At 44.7% G+C, this 25390-nt stretch overlaps 1 protein-coding gene across 5 annotated transcripts; it reads left to right on the forward strand.

Moving 5' to 3' along the window:
• CARD8 (caspase recruitment domain family member 8) lies at positions 1-25390 on the forward strand. 5 transcript variants are annotated; one of them, XM_034637948.1, is made up of 14 exons: positions 1-128; positions 391-531; positions 880-1552; positions 5478-5600; positions 6785-6907; positions 8281-8424; positions 13061-13116; positions 15032-15182; positions 15738-15967; positions 16043-16305; positions 19628-19753; positions 20101-20242; positions 21319-21363; positions 24933-25390. In XM_034637948.1, exons 4-14 carry the CDS (start codon positions 5521-5523, stop codon positions 25196-25198), a joined length of 1626 nt encoding a protein of 541 aa, XP_034493839.1. In that variant the 5' UTR covers positions 1-128; positions 391-531; positions 880-1552; positions 5478-5520; the 3' UTR covers positions 25199-25390. The 5 variants fall into 5 exon arrangements, with proteins under 5 accessions (XP_034493839.1, XP_011221565.2, XP_011221570.2 ...); XM_011223263.3 differs by having other exon boundaries at positions 880-1500; XM_011223268.3 differs by lacking the exon at positions 24933-25390 and adding an exon at positions 21471-21918.

Genomic DNA, 25390 nt, shown 5'->3' on the forward strand with positions numbered 1-25390 from the left:
CTCGGGCCCTTCACTTTCGGGTTCTCCTTCCCCAGATGAACAGAACCAAGAACAGCCTGGGGACGGCCGGCCGAGCCACCAGCCCTTCCTTCTCCATTCTAGATCCAGGGGAAACCAAGATTCCATTGGTAAGTGCTGCCTGAAAAGAGCGGTGGTGTGGCCGGGGAGGGAGGGACAAAGGAGAGTAGTTTTAGCAGCAGATTGTCTACGTCTAAGCTCCTTTGGAAATCAGCCACGCAGGGGAAGTGGGTTTTCGTGACCTCCAGAAGCCAAGGTCATTGTGGGTAGATCTGAGCCAGCCAGAGCTGGCATGCCAGCCAGAAGAAAGCAAAATTTAACTCATTTTTGCAGAATTTATAATATCCTCACACAAACCTTTCTTTTCGACAGAGTAGACCCCGTGCACAATAAGCTACTTTAAAGACGGAGGCTGTACAGGGAGCTCCCTCTGGAAGGCATCGAGCCCCCCAGCGGCAGCTGCTGTCCAGAAACTGGCCTTAACCCTCCTGCACTATTCATCGATTTCTAAACGTATTACTTGACAATTTTTATTTGCTTAGTATCATGCACATGTCTTAAGCAATTTGGTTTTTAATCGTTTTTTGTTTTTTGGGTTTTTTTTTGGTATCTGTTCATGTTTACCATGTGGTTCTAATTAATTCCTGGGGAGGGGTGGTTTTCTTTGTTTTTTTTTTTTTTATTTTGTTTTGTTTTAAGTAGACTCCACGTTCAACGTGGGGGTTGAGCTCCTCCTGACGGAGCCAGCCTTGCACACTAATTAGTTCCCATTAATTGCTTTATCAGGTTAATGTGGTGATGGTGTTATGACTGATGTATCCATTCTTTTTTTTTTTAAGATTTTATTTATTTATTTGACAGAGAGAGAGACAGCCAGCAAGCGAGGGAACACAAGCAGGGGGAGTGGGAGAGGAAGAAGCAGGCTCCCAGCGGAAAAGCCTGATGCGGGACTCGATCGCAGAACTCCAGGATCACACCCTGAGCCGAAGGCAGACGCTCAACGACTGAGCCCCCCAGGCGCCCCAGGATGAAGATTATCTAAGAAGGCCCCCCTGGAATAAACCCAGGCCCGCCCTGGCCAAGGAGACGCTGACTCTCTCTCTCCCTCACTGCTTGTCCCAATAGGTACTCGGGCTTCACGCTCATTTCCGAGTTAGTGTCTACAATTGGAACCCACTGTCTCTGGTTGGTCTACCTCAGGACGGGGACTTTACAGAATATTCCCCAACAGCGGCCAAAACTCCCTTTGTTTCGGGCACATTCCCTGTCTTCTCTGGCCTGGCATGGACTGCCTAATTTCACTTTGGGGGAGAAACAAATTAGCATAAGCCTGCGGCTGCTCATCTTCCGGAGCTGACAAGGTTTAGGACCGGAAACCTTCTTTTTCTGCCTCCTCCCGCCTCCTCTTCCTGTTTCTGCGCCATCTTGGGTGCAGCTGGCCTGTGGACACCGTTCACTTCAGATTTCCCACCAGTGTCTCAGGTAAAAATCAACAATGGGAAACAAACTGATTGGCTTCTAAAAAAGAATCCAGGTGAATATAATTTGGTATCTTAACTAATTTAAGTTTGTTGGTTTAATTAAAATAAACATGTCTTGAAAGTTATCAACATTAAATGTGGAAACTTTTATTCTACCAAGATTTCCTGAAGGTCAAATAAGCTCATGATCTCTGTTGCAGTTTGTTTTTATTTATTTATTTTAATTTTTTAAAAGATTTTATTTGTTTACTTATTTTTTTATTTTTAATTATTTAATTATTTATTTATTTTTAAAGATTTTATTTATTTATTCGACAGAGAGAGAGACAGCCAGCGAGAGAGGGAACACAAGCAGGGAGAGTGGGAGAGGAAGAAGCAGGCTCATAGCAGAGGAGCCTGATGTGGGGCTCGATCCCATAACACCGGGATCATGCTCTGAGCTGAAGGCAGACTCTTAACCGCTGTGCCATCCAGGTGCCCCTACTTATTTATTTTTTTTAAAGATTTTATTTATTTATGTGATAGAGAGACAGCCAGCGAGAGAGGGAACACAGCAGGGGGAGTGGGAGAGGAAGAAGCAGGCTCCCAGCGGAGGAGCCCGATGTGGCACTCCATCCCAGAACGCCGAGATCACACCCTGAGCCAAAGGCAGATGCTTTAAATCAAAAGCTAGAAATGATAAAGCAAATTTTAAAAGATCTGTACAGCCAATTGCTCTACAGATGCTTAACGACTGCGCCACCCAGGCGCCCCGTGGTTGTTTTTAAAGATTTTATTATTTTATTGACAGAGAGAGCAGGGGGAGCAGCAGGCAAAGGGAGAGAGAAGCTGGCTCCTCACTGAGCAGGGAGCCCGATGTGGGCTTCAATGTGGGACTCGATCCGAGGACCCTGGGATCATGACCTGAGCCGAAGGAAGGCGCTTAACCGACTGAGCCACGCAGGCGTCCCGGAAAAACATTTTAAATGTGGTCAGGATGAACTAAGATTGAAATGAATGGATTTTAAAGGTACACTGGTGAGAAGATTGAAATTCTGCTTTCTCTCTGTTCAAAAGACAAAGTTTTCCTAGATTGTTGGTCTAGTCTTGATGAGAAAATGTAAACAAGGTTGTTCCCTCTTTTCTTTATCTGCCCAGGAAAACCAGTTTCTCTATTTTGTCTTTTCAGGTCTTTGATGACTTAGTTAAAACTTCTCAGTATTAAAGGAGCTAAGTTTTGCTGACAACTATATGACCCTACATATTGAATCTTATTGTCAATTGGTCCAATAAATAATTAAGTTTTGGGTTTTATAATGATCTGTAATCCTACTTAGGCTTCCCTCTTTATAACTTGCTGAGGTTTTTAACAAACTTCTCCAAGATTTAAATTACAAATGAAGTCTTTTGGACCAATTAGGCTTTTTATGTGGTGTGTTCAGTCACCTGGAAAGCACCGGCAAACAAATAATGATAACCTTTGGTTATGTTGTCTGGGTAAATGTTCTACCTAGTCTAGAGATGATAGGCAATTCCTAAAGTTTTCATATGTTTTGGTAATAAGGTCATCACTTCACATTCTAATTATTTAAATGTTATATGTCCCGGGCGCCTGGGTGCCTCAGTTGTCAAGCATCTGCCTTTGGCTCAGGTCGTGATCCCAGGGTCCTGGGATCGAGTCCTTTGTGGGCTCCCTGCTCAGCGGGGAGTCTGCTTCTCCCTCCGACCCTCCTCCCTCTCATGCTCTCTCTCTCAAATAAATACAATCTTAGAAAAAAAAAAAGAGGGCACTGAGGTTGACTTCATGAACCATGGAGGCATAAAGCCCATTGGAAGTGTTGGCCTGATACCTTGCTTCTAAAGTTCACAGCGGCCTCTCCAGGTGGGTAAAGAATGTCACTTCCTGGCAGGTGCAGGAACCTCAGGATACTTTGGGGACCTCGTGAAGAGGAATTCACCCAAATCTATAGGTATTACAGGCGCGTCTGATGGCAAATACTTGGCTTGGCTTCTGGCCTGAAAAGGCTACTAAGAGTTCAACCTAGAGATTCCTTAGAAAAACTTCCAGCAAAGCAAATTTTAAAAGATCTGTACAGCCAATTGCTCTTCTTGCTGAGCTAACCTAAATTATTAAAACAAGTTTGTTAAAATTGGACTTGTTTTGCAAACAAATTGGTCTTGATTTGGTGGTCTCTAAAAATTATTCTCTCTATAATAGGATTATTATAGAGAGAAATTATGTTTCAATAACCCTCTTTTGTGGTTGCTGAATCCTAGTTCTGATTGTCTTTAAAAGTCGTCTGCCTAAGTTAGCCAACTTGAGCTAAACTTCAGAGTAATTGACACAATAGCTTTGGCTGCCTCTTTGGTGGGTCTCCAAGGACTTATGGTAGGACTGCAACACCAAATAGGCAAAACAGCATGTTGTGGGTTTTTTTTAAGATTTTATTTATTTATTTGACAGAGAGAGACAGCCAGCGAGAGAGGGAACACAAGCAGGGGGAGTGGGAGAGGAAGAAGCAGGCTCCCAGCAGAGAAGCCTGATGTGGGGCTCGATCCCAGGACCCCGGGATCACGCCCTGAGCCGAAGGCAGACGCTTAACAACTGAGCCACCCAGGCGCCCCAGCAAAACAGCATGTTTACTCAGCAGGACTTTTGATGATTCTTCCCAGGCTCTAGATGCACTTAACCAAAAAGACCACAAACTTCCTGCTCCAGTTTTCAATAAAAGACCGGACCTAAAAAGCCCTCAGTGGCAACCCACTTGGGACCCCTCTCACTCTAGAGAGCTTTTTCTTTCCTTTCTGCTCTTGCCTTCAATTCATAAACTTGCACTGCACTTCACCCTTTTGTGTCTGCGAGATTCATTCTTCGACTCTGTGATCTTGAAACATTACTATTGTAGTGAACCTTGCCCTTCTAAGACAGTGAACTTAATCCGTACATGTTGTGTGGGTTCTGACTGCTGCACTGGCCTGCCTCTCCCCATGTCTCTCCCTCTGCTCGGCCTCCCTAGTTCCTGAGACACAACAATGTCAAAATTGAGCTCATTGATACCCCGACAATGGTCTCTCAGTGTTAAAGCGAAAAAGGAAGAATCACTTATGTCTTTCACTTTAAATCAAAAGCTAGAAATGATGAAGATTAGTGAGGAAGGAATGTTGAAAGCTGAGACAGGCCAAAGCCAGGCCTCTTGTGCCAGCTATCCAAGTTGTGAATACAATGGAAAGTTCTCGAAGGAAATGAAAAGTGCTATTCCAGGAAGCACACTGATGATGAGAAAGAGAAACAGCCTTATTGTTGATGTGGAGAAAGTTTAATGGTCTGGATGGAGGATCAAAGCAGCCCCAGCATTCCCTTGAGCCAAACCCTCATCCAGAGCAAGGCCCTGACTCTCCTCAATTCTCTGGAGGCCGAGAGACATGCGGGGGGGGGGGTGTTGCAGAGGACAAGTCTGAAGCTAGCAGACGTTGGTTCGTGAGGCTTAAGGAACAAAGTCGACTCCATAGCTTATAAGTTTCGAGGTGGTGTGGGCAAAATGAAGCTGTTCTTCCTTCCCATTTTGTGTATTTTTTCTCCAGTTTTTTGTCCCACTGTGGTGCTGCAAATTCTTCTGTGGACTCCAGATGTCTCCCAGAGCTGTTTTTGTTTGTGGATGGCTGTGTCATTCTTGATCTTCATGAGGGGCATGGAGGCTGGGGTCTCCTTTACCGCCATCTTGGTGATATCCCTTCTCTGATCTGGGAGTTATTTCTGTATCTTCTGTATTTGCACATAGACAGTTTTATATAAAATAAGATAGCATAATTTTTAAAGTTCCTAATCTTTTTCTGTGTCTCTCTCCCAAGTACCTAGCATTACTGGAAACAATTCAACTGATGAATTTTGTTTTGAATGGACAATAAGCAACTTTGGTTAGCGTGTGGAACTATAACAGCTAACATTTACCTGGAAGTTCTTCCAACTTCCTTGAATACAATTTTCTTTTCTTTTCTCAGGGTTAATAGAGACGTAGCAGGGGATAAACAGAGCGGCTGATAAATGGAAAAAGATACATTTAAGGACGAGATCCAGGAGATGTCCTCTGACAGAGTCAGGAGTAGCTCTCTGACATGGAGATGGTATGTATACTACCCTTTGAGGGCTCCTGACGGCTTTGATTCCTGTGTATCTCATTATTGTTCCACTAAATACTGAGTACTATGGGCTTTATTGTTTTGTTTTGTTTTGTTTTGTTTTTTTCCTTTAAAAAAAGGCTCTGCTTACATTTTTACTTATTCATGCATCTCGTCATACCAGAAGGGGAAAACCTGCCTGGGCACCCGGATGTTTTACTTTGACTTTTTCTCTCCAAGGTGGGGTAATAAAACCTTGACTCTGTGTACAATCCCCACACGCTAGGGCATATGGAGGGTCACTGAAGTGACTTATTTTCTCTGGGAACCTAATGTTTTCTAGCTTGGGTACTGAGTCATATTACCTTTTTATAATTAATCATCACATGGATTTGTGTTATATCCTTATTTCAAAGTCAGAAAATGGATATTTAACTCAGAGAGTGAAGCCACAATTTTGACATGAATGTAAGTTCCAAGAAATGGTGGTGCCAGCCTGTGGATTCTTGTCTCTTTGGTCTCCATTGGTCACCAAAAACTCGCACTATTTCTTTGAGGGAAGTATAATTCATCCAGTATCGTGCAACTTTATAAATGTTCCCCCCTGTTTAGGACTGGTGAGGGATAGCACAGCAGTCAGGAACTTCTCGCACCCTCTACGTTACTAGTGTGCCATATTTTTTTTTAAAGATTTTATTTATTTATTTGACACAGAGAGACAGCCAGCGAGAGAGGGAACACAAGCAGGGGGAGTGGGAGAGGAAGAAGAAGGCTCCCAGTGGAGGAGCCCGATGTGGGGCTCGATCCCAGGACCCTGGGATCACGCCTTGAGCCGAAGGCAGACGTTTAACAACTGAGCCACCCAGGCGCCCCCCAGTATGCCGTATGGTTATACAAGTTATATACGCATCTGTAGTCAGTCTTACCAGGTGTGACATATGTATGTGTGAACATGAAGGGTTGGGGATCAAATGAGGCTTCCTCCTGAGATGACATCACCATCTGCTGAGTGGAGACAGAGGAAGAGTTAACACCGTGAAATAAGTGGATCGCAGGTTGGACGTCAGAGAGTGCGTCTCTACGATGGAACCTCTGATTTGTGTTACTCCCACTACATCACAGTGAAGAGACCCTCCCACCACCAAGTTCCTCGCGTATAATGAAATTACAACACCCTTGTGTTTCCCCAGGCTGTGTGGGTGCTGCTGCAGGGCCCGCAGAGTGAAATGGTCCTCAGAGCCCATCAACTCATCAGGTCAAACGTTGACGGTCTTTTACTCTTCTCGGGGCACAAGCTGTCTAACGTCTGATAGGTAAGGGACATATAATCAGTAAGGAAAAATGGAAGACTTTGGATCTTGTCCTCTGCCTCACAGAGATTCATGAGCAGCAAAGACATTTAGATTATTTGCATAAAAATCAGCCTATTTCTTGTTTTTCATCATTATCACTTTTTATTTTTAGATAGTTTAAAACTCATGCGAAGCAGCAAAAAGTACTGAAGTGACAAAAATGTACACGCAACCCAGCTTCCCCTAATGATAATATCTTTGATAACAATAGTCATTGTCAAAACCGGGAAATTGACATAGACTCAGCACTATTAACTCAGATACAGACTTTGATCAAGGTAATATTTGACAGGCTGGAAAATATTGCTGATGAACAGAAGAATTCCTCAGTCTTGCTTTGTCTATCCACCCCTTCTCAAAGATCTGCTTTATTTGGTAGAACCAATGCGAGATACTCCAATGCCCGTCTCTAGTCAACTGGACCATAATAGGTGATAAAGGTTAGAGCTATCAATAAAATTCTTGCCATGATAGACAGATTTCATATCCAGAGTGTCTCATATGGAAACCATTGGCCATTTGTGGTGTTTGGGCACTTGAAATATGGCTAGTTCAAAAGAGGAGCTGATTTTCAAATTTAATTACTTAAAATTTAAGTTTAAATAGGCACGCATGGCTAGTGGCTATCATATCAGATAGTGCAGATCTTGGCCCAAAGGAACTCCCTTGTTCCTAACCCTCCATCTTGATCCTAGCCAGCCGAGGGAGACCAGAGCCCAGCTCTCAAGTGTGAAGAAGAAGAAAGCACCTAACATAAGGCTTTCCTGTTGCATATCTGGATGAGGATCCCCCGTGGAAGAAGAAAATAAGCCTGATATCCATCATTTCCTTAGCATTCTCATGTGTCCCTCACCGTGTGGAGGCAAGAGGCAGAAGAGGAGCATTAGTACCACCTGGGTTCTTACAGCACATACATAATCTCACTGATGTCCTGGAATTTCCATCGATCACATTAGGGTCCCATTCTCTTGGGCATCAATGATGGATGAAGGCAGAACATAAGCTAGGAATCTTCTCTTCTCCCAAAAATTCTCAACAAGGTCACTTAGGTCAACAGCTCGTTATGAAACAAAACCTTAAGCAAGTACTAGGTGCTGAGAATCCGCTGAGTTCTGCTTCCCCGGGATGGAGAGAGCAATGTTGAGTGGGACATGGAGACTCAGTTGAATATGTTATAACAAGGGGCGAGATGGAGTCATGGGGTTTGAAAGTAGATTTCCCTGAAGACAAAGCATGGGGTCTAGGGCTTTTAACATAAAGTCATGCTACAGAGATTGTCCTGCCACCAGTCGTTGCTGCAGTGTTCATAACACAACTTCCCTTCTGCTTTCCAGTGGGTATTGCAGTACTTTTAAGACGTCGTCAGAAGTAAGCTCCCGGCTTTGGTTTTCCCCAGAATATGAAGAAGTGGTAACAGTAGAGCCCACACCATACATCACTGCTCCTGGACCTTGGTCCGGTAAAGAAGCTGTTTCCAAGTAAGGGGAATGATGACACTGGGAAAGCTGATGGTAGTATTGGATTCTGTTCCTCGATATCACAGGGAACCATGAGGATCAGGGGATTTGGGTCATTTATACAGGAATCGGGGGGAGAATGAAAGAGCTTATCCAGTCTTACCAACAAACCCAGAAATTTCTAAAAGAGGCCAACCACCTCTTCTTCCAGGAAGGCATTTAAGAAGCTGTACCCAAAAAGGCAGTAACTGGTGCAATGATCCTTGTGTCATTGGCTGAGCTGGGAATCAACCCAAGTAACCAACTCAGTGCTCTGGGCATCTGCCTGCTCTTGAGGCTGAAGGATGGGGTGAAGTCCCTGAAGTGGTGTGCTGGAAATACTCAGCACCCCAGTACCCCAGGGGAAGGGGGAGAGCCTTTATTTGTACCGTTTGCCAATTTCTGTGGGGTGACTCATTCCATCATGGCGGATTTCAAACAACCAACATGATGTCCCCGAACATGGTGTTGGAAATAGATATGCAGTGGCCCACCATTACAGAGTATTTTCGCCACACAGATACCATAGATGTAAGTAACTTCAAGTGGGCAGTGTATAGAGGTGCCTGACTGGCTGAGTAAGTGGAGCAAGCAACTCTTGACCTTGGGACCCTGAGTTCGAGCCCCACTTGGGTGCAGAGATTACAAAAATAAATAAATAAATAAATGAACTAAAAAAAATAAAAGAGGGGCGCCTGGGTGGCACAGCGGTTAAGCGTCTGCCTTCGGCTCAGGGCGTGATCCCGGCGTTCTGGGATCGAGCCCCACATCAGGCTCTTCAGCTATGAGCCTGCTTCTTCCTCTCCCACTCCCCCTGCTTGTGTTCCCTCTCTCGCTGGCTGTCTCTATCTCTGTCAAATAAGTAAATAAAATCTTTAAAAAAAATAAAAATAAAAATAAAAATAAAAAAAATAAAAGAGCACAGAGTATAGTAAGATGTAGTAAAATAGTTAGAAATTAATAAGTTTTCAGCATTTATTACCTTTGTAAGATAGGTCTATTTAAATGAAAATATTATATAATTTAATTTTTTATAATGGCCATGTTTAACAACCTACCCACAAAGTTCCTGGAAAATTGAACAATCAGATCCCACCATCTCGGATGAGCTGGCTCCCACTCATGAGTGGCTTCCTCCCACCTCCTAAATGCAACCCCAGCCACCCACTGGAACCCAGCACGCACAAGCACCGTAAGAGAACAGAAGGCGGTGTATTACCCTCAGTGCTTTGCATGGGGCTGATATAATCCATGACTGATTTTGTAGCCTCAGACATAGCACCAAGACTTAGGAGGGCAGGTCAAGGTTATCTCGCATGCTTGCCCAAAATCCTTTTGAGAAAAGAACTACAAGTTCTTTCTTTAACTCCAGTTCTCCAAATGCTTGTTCCTTTTAGCCTTAGTCTACGTACCAATTTCTCTGTGAGTCCCTTTCATGTGGATGTGAATAGACATATCAAGGAATATGTAAGGAATCCGGGGATCAAGGATTACAGGCAATGAGCAAGAAATCAAGAGAATCTAAGAAATGTCACTGAAATTAGATGACATTTCATGATCCCATGGCATCAGTCATGCAGTAACTACTGTACCCACAGGAATCAGTGCTTTGTTCCTCTTTCATCACACCCCTTCTTAGGAGCTAGGACTCTAGTCCTATGATTCCCCTGGTCTGGATTCATTCCACATTTCCAACTCCCGGAGACAGAGATTGGATTGAGGTGGTTGTCTTCATCCAGAAAATACCACCTGCCTTGGGGGCAGATTTCTCACAACCAGGTGCTGGCTTTGTGAGGCACTAGGTCACGCTATAGATCATGGTTTTCAACTTTGGCTGAATATTGGAATCATTCGGGAAGCTTTAAAAGTAATGATGCTGAGGGCCTACCTCTAGCCCCCTGATTTAATGGATCTGGGAGGTGACCCATGTATTGGGGTATTTTTAAAGCTTCCCAGGTGCAGTCAAGTTTGGGGACGACTGCTATGTGGGCATGTACTCCACCCATGAGTCAATGGCTAATTCAGTGTTTGTTTGTTTTTTTTAAAGATTTTATTTATTTCTTTGACAGAGAGAGACAGCCAGCGAGAGAGGGAACACAAGCAGGGGGAGTGGGAGAGGAAGAAGCAGGCTCCCAGCAGAGGAGCCTGACGTGGGGCTTGACCCCAGAACGCTGGGATCACGCCCTGAGCCAAAGGCAGACGCTTAACGACTGAGCCACCCGGGTGCCCCTAATTCAGTGTTTTTATTCCAACAGTCATAGGACGCCATCAGAGCCATTTTAATTAATTAACTAATTAATTTATACCAAATGACCCCAAATGTTTATTTGACTAAATTCTATTTCATGCATAAGCACGGCAGCCTCCCCTGTTTATTGGACTTTGGCAGTTAAAAAAACCCAAGCAGTCTCATCCAGAACAGTGCAAATGCCAAGGGTAAGGGTAGTCTACCGTTTGACTGTAGGATAAATATATATATATATATATATATATTTTAAGGCCTCTCTCCCTCTGGCCATATCAACTCTTATTTCCAATCATTAAATATAGACAGATTTTCCAAAAATCACTTCTTTGCTTCTCCAAGATCTTCAATGTCATCATCATCTATGTCAGGCCATTTTTCCCGAATGACATCAAGTATGTCACCTATAAAGTCTCCCTGGATGATGATTTCATCCTCTTCTGTTACTGAGGCACCACGGGAGAATTTTTGAGCAAAAGGGGAAAAAATCTCTATTTGTTTTTTGAAAAAATTCTTTAGCTTTTATTTATTTATTTGTGTGTGTGAGAAAGGGAGAGCACAAAGTGGGTGAGGGGCAGAGGGAGAGGGAGAGAGAATCTCAAGCAGACTCCAAGGTGATGGTGGAGCTGGACGTGGGGCTCGATCCTACAACCCTGAGATCATGACCTGAGCCGAAATTGAGTCTGACAGGCAATGGACTGAACCACCCAGGTGCCCCGCTCTGTGCTTCTTTGGGATCAATTTCGAGAGTCGCAAGGCCACACACTCCTGTTACGTATTTCTTTTGCCACTCTGGGGATTTTGGCGATCCCAACCTTTTGTGGTATTGTCTTCTTTTTTAATTCTTTAAATTTTTATTTATTTATTTATTTATTTATTTATTTTTAAAGATTATTTATTTATTTATTTATTTATTTATTTGACAGAGATAGAGACAGCCAGCGAGAGAGGGAACACAAGCAGGGGGAGTGGGAGAGGAAGAAGCAGGCTCATAGCAGAGGAGCCCGATGTGGGACTCGATCCCGGAACGCCAGGATCACGCCCTGAGATGAAGGCAGACGCTTAACGACTGCGCTACCCAGGCGTCCCTGTCTTCTTTTTTTTAATTTTATTTCATCCCTTCCACCTCTCTTCTGCTTTTTTTTCTCTTCCTCTTCCCCTGCTGTGCCTTGACCGTCACTCACTAAGTCCAGCTTCTTGTTTCTGTGAATTTTCTGCAGTAAGTTTTGCAAACTCATTTGGAACATTCTTCTCTAACCACTGTTGGCATTTAGCCACATGGGGCTTATATATTCACAGTACACTGTTAGTTATGAACGGACTCCACGGTAAAGGACTCAGAGTGGGTAGCATGTATCTAACTTGCCCTCAGGTATTGCCCCTCAGGTCTCCTTTGCCATCATACCCACCGGATTCAGAAATACCAGCCATCATCTCCCAAACCCAGATGGTCACACAACCCCGTGTTACCTCTGCTCCTGCTACTATCACCAGCTGAAGGGACACCTTCCCAGTCAAAAAATTTAAATAAAAGAAGTTAGGTATGACCACTTTGGACACTAGTATAACAGGAGAAGAGGTAGAATGGTCAAGACACATTTGGTTTGAGAGATCCCCTTAGTTCTAATCTCCATATATCTGGTTAACAAATCTCTCTTTATCCAAGTCATCTCTCTTTTGAGAGTCTAATGGAACTGTCCAGTAGAACTTTCTGTGATGATGGAAATGTTCTCTTCTGCATTAGCCAATACGGTAGCCATTTGCCACATGTAGGTTTAAGCAGTTGAAATGTGGATAGTACAGTTGAGGAGCTGAAACTTAATTTAATTTAATTTAATTTAACTTAATTTAACTTAACTTAATTTAATTGAAAGTTTAAATGGCCCCTCCTGGCTAGTGCCCATTGTTTGGATAAAACAGCTCTAGCTTGTAATCACATCCCCTTTATTATTTTTAACTTTTTTGGGTGAACTGATTCCTTTTTTACTTTTTAGATTTTATTTTTATTTTATTTATTTATTTATTTATTTATTTATGAAAGATTTTATTTATTTATTTGACAGAGATAGAGACAGCCAGTGAGAGAGGGAACACAAGCAGGGGGAGTGGGAGAGGAAGAAGCAGGCTCATAGCAGAGGAGCCTGATGTGGGGCTTGATCCCATAACACTGGGATCACGCCCTGAGCCGAAGGCAGATGCTTAACTGCTGTGCCACCCAGGTGCCCCAAGATTTTATTTCAAGTAGTTTGCACACCCAACATGGGGCTCAAACTCATGACCCCAAGATCAAGAGCCACATGCCCCACTGTCTGAGCCATTCAGGCTCCCATTGTGAACTGATTTCTAATACTTTCCTTATTTTTGAAACTCAAGGGCCCCAGACAGTACCGAAACGGAACAGCAGGAATCTTCACAGACACAAGAATCAGGTAATTGGCTAACATAGAGATGAAGCCAGGGGTGGGTAGTGGGCTGATGAAAAGACCTGTGGTTTTACCTGGAGGGGACAGTCTTCAAGTCCTTTGTGGTGGTGATGATCTAAAACAATTTTTCTTATGTCTAAAACCATCCTCCCTACAACTTAAATGGGAATGTGAAGTACTTGTGATCTTGATATAATGTCTGGAATAGATTCCATATTCCAAACCCTCTATTAGGGACATTAAACACAGTCTCTTTTTATTATCCATGAAACTCTATGAGTGGATAATACAGACTATTTCAAAGACAAATAAAGCAAACTGAGAGGTGAGAAATCTTCCAGGTAGGAGGCGAGGTGTGACAGCATTGGGTTGGGTTTGGGTTCATTAAAAGGGGCCTGTTTTCCTTTACCCTAATCCATGCTAAGACTTCAGAAAATAAGCAATGTGTGGTTAAAGATCTTGAGGCTTTGTGACATTTGTACTCTGACTGGCTTTGGGCTAGGAGACGTTCCTATTGCATGAGTCAACTAGGGTTGCCATAACAAAATACCCCAGACTAGGGCCCTTCAACAACATATGTTACTTTTCTCATCGTTCTGGAGGCTAGAAGTCTCAGATCAAGGTGCTGGCAGATTTGGTCTCTGGTGAAGCCTCTGGTCCTGGCTTGTAGATGGCCACCTTCTCCCTGGGTCCTCACATGGCCTTTCCTCTGCGTATCCAGAAAGAGAGACAGACAGAAAGATCTGGTATCTCTTCCTCTTCATATAAGGACACAAGGACACCAGTCCTATTGGATTGAGAGTTCTTTCTTATGACCACATTTCACCTCTAGGACTTTCTTATGGGCTCCATCTACAAATTCATTCCTATACCAGCCCAATGCTCTTTGTGTTGGGTTGGAAAAATTAACCCAACTTGACTGTCCTAGATCCTGTCATTACTTGCTTCACTAAGTGCCCATGGTTGGAAACCATCCCACTTGGTGTGAAGTGGTTTGAAAGCCACGTGAGATTGAAGGAGAGCAGGGCACTGGTGTTGGCTGTACCCTGATGCTCAGCCCAGCTCCTGTGCTTACCAGCCACGTGGTCACAAGGTGAGTTCATCTGTATTCACATGAACAGCTGACATTGTGTGCTATTTTCTCTAGGTACCACACAGCCTGGTACCAAAATACAGAGCATTTCTACCTAAGAGAAGAAAAGCTGAGAAAGGTTAAGTAGCCATTTGAGACTTTGTATTTTTCCTGTGAAAATCCCTACTCTCTGCAAAATGAGATTCCATCATATATAAATCTTGATAAACCGATTTTGTCAGAGCACAGTATATCAGAGACTTCTATTGTCCAGGATAGAGATATTTGTTCTATGCAAATCATCCTTGCCTAGAGTCTGAACGGTGGGAATGAAATCCAGCAGCGCATGCGCGGAGGGTCTCCAGGTTGTGCGGGGAAGGCTCTCCCAGGAGGATGATGGAAACGCTTGGGGAACAGGTCTGGGGTGCCTCTGGTTGGATCCTGGCCAACACTAGGGTGAACGGATGTGCCTTTGCCTCTTCAACTTTTGTGCTTGTTCCTTTTACGGGCTTGGCTTCCCTCGCCGGCATCTGGTATTAGCTGCTTCTTGGGACCATGTAGAAATTTAGGTGCCATGGTTCCTGCTTGAGGTGAATACCACCTCCCAACAAAGCTGTCCAGTCTCGCTTCCTTCTTAAATTTGGGGTGCAGTTTCAGTAGTAACCAAGAACATTCTTGTGCCTTTCTTTGTCTAGATTCAAAGACCAAAGCCCCTTGTTCTCCCCTCATACCCTTCTCTTTGATGTCTGGATTCCCAACAGCGCATGTGCAATCCAACATCCAGGACTCTTTCACACTGTGCCTTTCCTAGCAAATCCGCATCTGACATGCGCAATGTGTATTTTTCAGAAGAGACTTGGTCAGAGGAGAAGACACTAGTGCCCCTCTGGGCTCCGACACTTTCTTCCCTGGCTGTACCAGCTTGTCAAAGTAACCAGTTTCTGGGACCTGAAGGACATGTGGGTATTGAGGTGATTGATAAGAGTGCAAACAGATACAGGTAAGAATCGAAGATGCTGATTGTTTCAATGCAATTCTACTATAAATGCTATATGATATTTACACGTATATACCTACATGATAGGGTACGTGATCCATCCCTTAGACATCGGAAATTTTGTAATGTTCTCTGTATTCTATGCCCTGAGTTGGTATTTTAATTTCAACATATGTAGACTATAGAGAAAGGGGGTCTTAGAGAGCTTAATCAGCTCCCCAGAGTTTTCTAACGTGTTGAAAGTCACAGATGGGTCTTGAACCTTACTCACCCCCTAACACCACATCCCTCCAAACTTTTGCTCTTTAAGTCAAAGACCTGGGGAGCCTGGGTGGCTAAGTCGATGAAGGGTCTGCCTTTGTCTCAGGTCATGATCCTGGGGTCCTGGGATCAAGTCCCAGGTCAGGCTCCCTGCTCAGCTTCTCCCTCTCCCTCTGCTGCTCCCCCAGCTTGTGCTCTCTCATTCACACTCTCTCAAATGAATAAATAAAATCTAAAAAAAGAAAAATCAAAGTCCTGGTGTGCTCCCAGCATGACTAGCACTCTGGTTCCTTTCAGTGTCCACTTCCCCATGGCTGGCTTCTATCTTTGGCCAGTGACAGGCCTTGGCTTCTTGGTAACAGCGCCAGTGACCGTGAGGATTGCGTTCGATTCTTGGGGTCAGCACCTGGACCTGAAGTTACAGCACGAGAAGCAGTGGGTGGTGGCAGGCCCTTTGTTTGATGTCTCTGTGGAGCCCGAGGGGGTCATCACTGAAATCCACCTCCCCCACATCATCTCCCTCCCAGGTAAGGCGGGGAGAGGGAAGCCATAGGGAAGGTTGGGAGACACATTTTCTGATCACCTTTGTCGTTGTCCTACAGCAAATGAGGTCGATATCTCTTGGTTCCACGTTGCTCATTTTAAGGATGAAGGGATGGTCCTAGAGCGGCCAGCCCGAGTGGAGCCTTTCTATGCCGTCCTGGAAAACCCCAGCTTCTCTCTGATGGGGATCCTGCTGAGAATCGTCAGTGGGACTGGTGTCTCGGTCCCCATCACTTCCACGACACTGATCTATTATCACTTCCACCCTGAAGATACTAAATTTCACTTGTACCTGATCCCCAGTGACTCCTCGCTAATAAAGGTAAGGCTGGCAGATTTTGGAGAAGAAGTGAGAATTGTACATCAGCTTATAACCTTGGACCTTGTGTTTCTTTATCTTTTTTTTTTTTTTTGGATTTTGTTTATTTATTTGCCAGAGAGAGAGAAAGAGAGACAGAGAGAGAGAGAGCACAAGCAGGGGAGTAGCAGGCAGAGGGAGAAGATGCCTTCCCGCTGAGCAAAGACCCCAATAGGGGACTCGATCCCAGGACCCTGGGATCATGACCTGAGCCGAAGGCAGACACTTAACTGACTGAGCCACCTGTGCGTCCCGAACCTTGTGTTTCTGTATTGAATAGAAAAGTCAAGGCCCAGTTTTCGTTGATAGAAGCATTCATCCCCCTCCCTGAAGTCAATCCGTAGGTGCTGACTCTTGAGCCATATGCAAGGATCCGCAATAGGAATTCAGTTCTACTAAAAATGGAGCTGCCTTTGCTGAATTTCAAGGAGAAGAAGACGGGACACGAGAGTTATGGGGGACTGGAAGAAGGAGTCATGCAGAGATTTCATTGTAGAATTTGAAACGACTAATAACTAAATTAACTACAGGCACACACACATGCGCACACACGCCCCACTGGAGTCATCCTCCTCCTGGGAGTGGCATCTCCCTCCAATGCATTTGTAAAGGCTCAGAGTCCCCCAGCCTTTCCTGGCTTAGTGCTGAAGCAGACATGGTGGCCTTGTGGCTCTAGAGCTATTGTTTTTTTAGATAAAGTACCAGGCTTAGTGGAGAGGTTACTGGGGAAGATTCACTTGATTTTCTGACCAATTGGTTCATTCTCCTACAGCCCAAGCAGAGACAGGTGCATGCCTGGTGGGCATTAGGGTGGTGAGTAACTGGGGGTATTTAAAATACAAGAGAAAATATTTTAATCTGGATGCTACAGAGGACTGTTCCTAGGGTCTGCAGGAAAAGAAAATAGCAACAAAAACCCAATCAAAGTCATACGTGACTCTTCTTTTGGTTCTGGTCACACCCTGGTTCCCAGCCTGGCCCGTGCTTGCTCCTTCTTCCTTCCTGGACCCCAAATCTCATAGGGCCACTTGCTCCTGCTTTTTTGATTCGGCAGGAACAATGAGATAAAAATGACCTCATCCCCCCACCCTCAGCTTTGTAAGTCTAATTCTGTGCAGGCTTTACTCCCTTGGCCCCCTCCTGGGGCGACAAGCTGCCCCCTACTAGCGGGAGACCAGGGTTTGAGTCGTGTCCCGGATCCCTTTCCCTCTGGCCTTTCCCAGGACACCATACCTGGAGGGATCTTCCCTCACCTCCTCTGTCAGTGTGTCCTACCCTGTTATAAAAAATAAGGAAGGTGAAGGGAATCAGTTTCAATCCATAAGACAAGCTAAGTACAGGAATATATCCCACTATCTGCAGAAATCTGCTCTTAATGATAACCCATCAATGTTCTACTGATGTATTTGGTTATTTTAGTTCCAATCTCTTATTATCATAAATCAGTTAAATGCATGTCTTCATTTAAAATAATTTTTAAAGATTTTTTAAACTAATGTCTACCCTCAACATGGGGCTCAAGCTTATGACCCCGAGATCGAGTCGCATGCTCTACTGACTGAGCCAACCAGGCTCCCCTAAAATAATTCTTCATCGGAGATGGCATGGCACATTATTGTCTTTCCACCATCCTTTTCTTTCTATCCCTCTGAGCTGTTACTCTTTACTAGCGTGTGTGTAGTGACTTCTTGAGAGCCCGCTGCCTCCTTCCCCTGCCTCTGTCCCACTATGGTTTCATTTCCCTCCAGATACAATTTGAAATTTTTCTTCCACTTGATCTTCCAGGTCCAACTGATGTTCCACCACTGGACATCCTTTCCTTTAGGTGGGTCTGCAGATTTCTTTTACCATGAATCAAATATGCAGATAAATGTATTGCTCCCTAATTTTTGCAAGCGGACCCACCACGTATCCAGCACCCAGATGGAGAAGTGGAACATCACCAGCTTCTCTCCCCTCCCGCCCCCTCCCGATCACTACCCACCAAGAGTATTTACTAACTGGACTAAGGACACCATCTACTGTAATTGTTTTTGACAGCGATTCTTGCTCCTTAATTCCATAAATTCTCTACTGAGCTGTAGCTGAGACTTGCCAAATGCTCTTATTATTTTGTTGTTTGAGTTCTATTCTGTGTCTTTGGTGACTCCTGAGATGGTTCTGAGGGCTCTTCTGCTGTGCTTCTGGGTGTCTCTGGGGTGATGTCACTGCTGTATTACTTGCTGGTGGGCAGGTGGTAGGACACCTCATGGAGCAGGAGCCTCGTCATGGAGGGAAGTCGTCTCTACCCTCATCCCTCATAGATGCAGCTGCAGACAGGGGTAGTCCTCTGCTGAGGCACAGGAGGAAGTCTCTGTCCCCAGATTTGAGAAGCACTCAGACAATCCCTGCCACATTATACAAAGTAAAATCAAACTATACAGAGATTTGTGATAAAAAGCAATCCTTTGTGAAGGGGGGTTTGGGTGGCTCAGTTGGTTAAGCATCTGACCTTGGATTTCAGTTCAGGTCTTGATCTGAGGGTCTTGAGATGGAGCCCAGAGTTGGGCTCTGTGCTGAGTTTGGAGCCTGCTGAAGATTCTCTCTCCATCTCCCTCTGCCCGTTCCTCCCTGCCGCCCAAGGAAAAAAACAAACAGAAGAGAGAGAAAGAGAGAAAGAAAGAAAGAGAAAGAAAGAAAGAAGGAAAGAAAAAGAGAAAGAAAGAGAAAGAAAGAAAAGAAAGAAAAAGAGAGAAAGAAAGAGAAAGAAAAGAAAAAGAGAAGAAACAAAGAAAGAAAGAAAGAAAGAAAGAGAAAGAAAAAGAAAGAAAAGAAAGAAATTCCTAGCTCCAAGATAAGCACCAGGAAAACTCTATTAATACATCTCTCTATGGGGCACCAGGCTGGTGCAGTTGGAGGAGCGTGCTACTCTGGATCTCAGAGTTGTGAGTTTGAGCCCCACATTGTGTAAAGAGATTACTTAAAAATAAAATCTTAGGGGCGCCTGGGTAGCGCAGTGGTTGGGCGTCTGCCTTCGGCTCAGGGCGTGATCCCAGCGTTCTGGGATCAAGTCCCACATCGGGCTCCTCCACTGGGAGCCTGCTTCTTCCTCTCCCACTCCCCCTGCTTGTGTTCCCTCTCTCACTGGCTGTCTCTCTCTGTCAAATAAATAAATAAAATCTTAAGAAAAAAATAAAAAAAAATCTTAAAAGAAGTACATCCCCTCATGTCCAGAGGCATGTATATATACTTTTGCTTACTTACTTTGGCTTTGCCCCCTGATGTGCTTCCGCTTCCTCTCCCGCAGGCCGTAGATGATGAGGAAGCTAAGTTTTGTGGTGTGCGTCTGCAAACCTCACCCCCGGTGGACCCCCTGAATTTTGGTTCCCGTTATATCGTGTCCGGTTCGGCTCACCTGGAAATAATGCCCCAGGTCAGTAGAATTTGAATCTAACTCAAGTTTAACTCAGGTTTCAAGATATTTTGTACTTTTGAAGAAAAATGGAAGACCAGTGGAGGGTCAGTAGCTCAGGTGATTATTCTCGGAACCATATCCTGATAAGAACTGGGCTACCTTTCCTTCCATGGGATAACGCTATTTCCTAAAGTTGTGGACTTAAAAATTGTTGACCGTTCTCCCTTTGTTTTCCCTCCAACCAGCCATGAGACCGTATAGGAAATGGATTATATTTCAGTGGCCAGTTCACTGTAGGCACACAGACCTTTCCACCCTTCCCTCAACCCCCTGATACTTTAAGTCAAGTGGTGTGTTTCCTCTAGGAGTTGAAATTATCCTACAGGAGTCCTGGAGAAATCCAGGTATTCTCTAAAGTCTTTGCTGGGAGGATAGAGGAACCAATCGTACTTGAAGTTACCGAAAAAAGACACAAGACTTTAGTTTGGCGCACTTTGGTGAAGCCAGGTAGGTGACAATATGAGACTAAAATTTGGGGGGATGAGAACAAATTATGCACCTCTTTCGGGTCGTGTTGAAGTGCGTCAGAGGAGAAGGTCTGTTTATGGTCCCATCCCAGGGAAGAAAACAAATGTACTCCCAGTTCACAGTCAATGTTGAGTTGAAAGAAAAGTGTTGACAGTGGTCAAGTTTGCCTGGGATAGGGATGGCCGTTGGTGTCGAGAATTGGACTGTCTCATACCTAGGGGGTATTGAACGGGAGATGCTAATTATAAGAATCAGAAGGAGCAGAAAGGCGATTTAATTCTATCTTCTGGGCAATTTTATAATTGCTGTCATACATAGAGACTAAGCAGCTGCTGAAGGAAAGACACAACACTTATCAGACCTTTAAAGAACAGCCGGGCTTTTAGAAAGAAAACGTAAGAGCGTGTGGAAGGCTCAATGGTAAACACACCTTAGTGATTTTCCCAAATGGTTGCTCCAATCGGTAAATCTCTCACCAATTTATATGTGCGTTCAACTTATAAATTCTGCACTATCAACGATCCCAGTGTTATAGGGTTCAATGAATGTCCTCACTTACTGATCAAACGTACTCACGTCATGATGGTATTTCGTGTCTAAAATACATTTGCCTAAGGATAATTTATGTAGAACAGTATGATAATTTTACCATGACTTTCACATTTCTTCACATATTGGCTTATAAATAGAAATAGAATATTGGAAAACTGTGTTCTTTCATCTGATGCATTTCCTTAATGGGCAGCGAGTGACCTTGTACTTCACTGGGTTCCATTAGTATATCAATGTTCCAGTGGGATCCTTAACTTAGGAAATGGGATTAAATTATTTTAGTGCGTTACATCACAGACTAGAGAAACTACAGGGGCACCGGTCTGGCTCAGTCAGAAGAGCCTGTGACTCTTGATCTCAGAGTTGTGAGTCTGAGCACCATGGTGGGTATAGAGAATACAAGAGAAAACAACAACAACAGAAAACTAAAAAAAAAAAAAAAAGGAAAAACCAAATAAAGGTAAATGGCTCATTTCATTCTCCAACTTTTCCTTCTCTCCTAGTGGAGCTCCAGTTTCAGGCAGCATCAGCCCCTCCTACTCTCTCAGGTGAGTGAGGTGTCCACACCAAAAATCGGAGGGATGTGTCTGATGTCAGGAGGCCTTCGAGTGGTGTGATGTGGCTCAATCAGGGATCACACCTTCTCTTCATTTAGGAAGACCGAGTGGTGTCAGAGACAGATATGGAGTCTGATCCACGTCAGTGAATTCGTGAGAGGGTTTAATATGCAGGCTCTGAGCATGCAACCACGTCTTCTTGGGGAAAACATCTTGCATCTAGTGAACTATCAGCGAAAGTAGTTCAATATGGCTGGAGATGAAACTTTAGACGGACGGAGGGCACCTGAGACCAGAGGCAGGCACGAAACAGAAGTTGAAAGCAGAAGGGTGATGATGGCTGAACTTTTGGACCTTAGGCTGAAGGCAAAGGGGGACTTTGGAAGGGTGGGTAGCAATGCACTCACTCTTCTGAACAGTGTGGGTCACTGTGGGTGAGGAATGGACAGGAAGTGGGAGCCGGGTTATGAGGGTGTTGTAAAAATTAAGAACAGGGCTTAGCTGGGAATTGGTTCAGGTTCCTGGAGTTGGTAGGTAGCAGAGAAAGAAATTATTCAAAGTAGGGTGTCAAGGGCACCTGGCTGGTTCAGTCAGAAGAATATGTGACTCTTGATCTTGGGTAGTTGTGAGTTCAAGCCTCACCTTGGGAGTAGAGATTACTAAAAAAAAAAAAAAATACGAATAATAACACTTTTTAAAAATAAATTTAAAAAATAAGGAGTCAAGATTCAGAGGACCCCATTCGGCCTTCCACGTTGTTGGTTTCATTGTCAGGCTGCACACATCAAAGTGACAGGTCTCCTGTCTCAAAACAGGTCATCCAGGAGGAGAGAGAGAGCATCTTCTGATCCCTCTCCTTCCTCAGGGGTCACATTGGCTTGAAATGGGCAACAGACCCATTTCCTGGCCAGCTGGTGTTATTGTGGGGAGGTCCAGAGAGGCAGACGAGCTACAGAAAATCAGGCCCCACACCTGGAGTTGCAACTGGGTTCAAACCCAACCACAGATCTTGGTTAAGAGTGAGGTAAACAGGGGTGCCTGCGTGGCTCCATTGTTAAGTGTCTGCCTTTGGCTCCAGGCGTGATCCCAGGGTTCTGGAATCCAGCCCTGCATTGGGCTCCCTGCTCCTCTGGAAGCCTGCTTCTCCCTCTCCCACTCCCCTTACTTGTGTTCCCTCTCTCACTGGCTGTCTCTCTCTCTGTCAAATAAATAAATAAAATCCTTAAAAGAAATAAAAGAATGAGCTAAAGATGATCTCACAAAACAAATTGGAAGGATTTATGTAGGTGATGAGTGTGTATACCAAGGTCTCTCCCCTTCCTCTTCTACAAGCCCTTGAACAAGAGATAGCTGCCCCCTGTCGTCAGAAGGGTGAAACGGACCCTCGTTTGCTGTCTCTACAAGACTCTGCAGAAGCTGCTGCCAGCCCACATCTTGAGTCCAATCTTCGTTCTGGCCAGCACGCACTGTGAAGCATGACATCCCTTGCCCCCTCTTTCCCTTTTGACCTGGTCGCATCTGGTATTTAATACCAGAAATCCTACTCCTTCAGATCCTCCCCTGATACTAACTCTTCTGTGAAGACTTTGCTTTAAGGTCTAGTCATTCCCTCCTTTCTGACCCAAAGGCTATGGTTGCGTTTTTCTCTTATGGAATTATGGTGATAAAAATGATCTTGTTGACAAGTGCAGCTTATCGAATGCCTGTAGCATGCTGAATATTCAGGGTACGTATATTTGTGCTTCATTCTCACCACTTTGTGGAGCCGTGTCAATACACATTGGCCGGCCTCCCCAGAGAATCACGGAGGAGCCAGACGGAACACGGCCACGGCCATGAAGTAGCAATCCTGTACGGAGAGTAGCCTGACACAGACACACACCCCGCACTCACGGGGCTTCTAGTCCAGCAGGTGAAAACAACGAAGCTGATTTCACAGCACTTATCAACATATAGTTGTGGTACGTGTTCCCAAGGAAAATTAGAGGGATTTAGGAGACGATCAGATGGGAGGCTCAGATCTAACCTTCAGGGAGTTGAAAAAGTTTCAGAGCGCATCCTGGAGAGAGGACAAAAGTGTAGTGTACGTCCATTTAAGAAGATTGAATAGAATTGCTAAAGAAATGGGCGTGAAAACAACTGAGGCAGCAAGAATAGGTTAAGCTGAGAATTTTTCTGTTAGAGGAACTTCATTCATTCAAACTGAGGAGTCACTGAACGTACACTTCCAATGACTTTTCAACAGAAGCACTAAGACTAAAGAGAAATCACATCATTAAGTTAAGCTGTTTGGTTACAGTTGTGATGACTGGACATTAATGATCTGCACCACTGTGTTAAGAACAAATGTTCTATAGGCATGAGTTGTATATAGAAAGCAATCACCCTTTTGGGTGCCTGGGTGGCTGAGTCGATTAAGCATCCAACTCTTTTTTTTTTTTTAAAGATTTTATTTATTTATTCGACAGAGATAGAGACAGCCAGAGAGAGAGGGAACACAAGCAGGGGGAGTGGGAGAGGAAGAAGCAGGCTCATAGCAGAGGAGCCTGATGTGGGGCTCAATCCCATAACGCCGCGATCACACCCTGAGCCGAAGGCAGACGCTTAACCGCTGTTCCACCCAGGCGCCCCTAAGCATCCAACTCTTGATTTCGGCTCAGGTCATGATCTCAGGGTTCCCACTCTACCCGGGGTATGGAGTCTGCTTAAGATTTTCTCTCTCTCTCCCTCTGCCCTGCTCTCCCTACTGGCGCTCTCTCTCTCTCTCTCTCTCTCTCTCTCTCAAAAAAAAAAAAAAGGCAAACATATCTTTAATGATGAAACTGAGGAACATGAAAGCATTATGTTTCAGCCAAGGTCACACAGGTATTATGTATGGGTACCAACATGAACCCTGAGTCAGCATGATGCAAAATACCTTCTTCTCTCCAGGGCTCCCTGTCCCTTCTGTGTTATACTTAACCAGTTAAATCTCTTTCTACACAGTTTATCACAAGACTCTTGAGGGTAGGGAGCTAGTCTAGGTCATCTGCACCTCTGGCATCATGCGTACCAGTGTACGAACTTGAACATTGTTAGAGGGACGAATAGATGAATGTAGGGCAAGATAGAGCCCTCTTTAGGGTCCCAGTGAAAACCAGAAGGTAAAGAAGGAGAGGTGCTCAAAGCTTGGAGGGGAGGGGAGGGGATGGGATTGAAGAAGAGAGATCATTGAGTTTTCCTAAATTCATAGACCCCTGAGAATGAACTGGGAACCCTGAGGGTGTGTGTGTAAGATCTGCGCAACATGTAAAAGAGAACAAGCAATCTCTCCACACAGGATTCTGTCTTTGAGGGGCACCTGGGTGCCTCAGTCAGTTAAGTGTGTGGCTTGATCTCAGTTGAGCTCTTGACTCAGGGGCATGAGTTCAAGCCCCATTGTGGGCTCCATGCTGGGCATGGAGCCTACTTTAAAAAAACAACAACAACATAAAAGAATTATGTGTTTACACTGAGCGTAGGTCCTGAACCGTATAAGTGAGCTATCCCTTTCTGAGTCTGCAACTCTTTCTTCTGCCCAGTTGTGGCCTTTATGAAGGAGCACCGCCGGCACCTGCAAGCCAGGCTGGGGGACCTGAACGGCATACTGGATGATCTTCAGGACAGTGAGGTCCTCACCGAGGAGGAGAAGGAGCTGGTGCAACAGTCGCCGACACAGCAGAGGAAGAATGAGACCCTGCTGAGGATGGTGGAGAGGAAAGGGCCCCAGGCCCTGGAGATACTCTTCAAAAGCCTGAATCAAAGAGATCCTTACCTGATGTCCTACCTTAGGCAGCAGAGTTTATAGCAGTGACTCAGGACGATACTCAGGAAGAGAGAATCCAGTGTTCTCCATTGGAAATGCATAAACGGGAGCTGGGGTGGCTCAGCCGGTTAAGCATCTGACTTTTTTTTTTTAAGATTTCATTTATTTATGTGACAGAGAGACAGCCAGTGAGAGAGGGAACACAGCAGGGTAGTGGGAGAGGAAGAATCAGGC

This window comes from Ailuropoda melanoleuca, chromosome 12 (assembly GCF_002007445.2).
Source record: "Ailuropoda melanoleuca isolate Jingjing chromosome 12, ASM200744v2, whole genome shotgun sequence".
In the NCBI taxonomy this organism is placed as follows: Eukaryota; Metazoa; Chordata; class Mammalia; order Carnivora; family Ursidae; genus Ailuropoda; species Ailuropoda melanoleuca.

Coding starts and splice junctions, on each gene's coding strand:
- CARD8 (XM_034637948.1), top strand. CDS start 5,521: ATGGAAAAAGATACATTTAAGGACGAGATCCAGGAGATGTCCTCTGAC. Junction 15,183..15,737: donor AAGAGTGCAAACAGATACAG/GTAAGAATCGAA, acceptor GGTTCCTTTCAG/TGTCCACTTCCCCATGGCTG. Junction 19,754..20,100: donor ACCTGGAAATAATGCCCCAG/GTCAGTAGAATT, acceptor TGTTTCCTCTAG/GAGTTGAAATTATCCTACAG.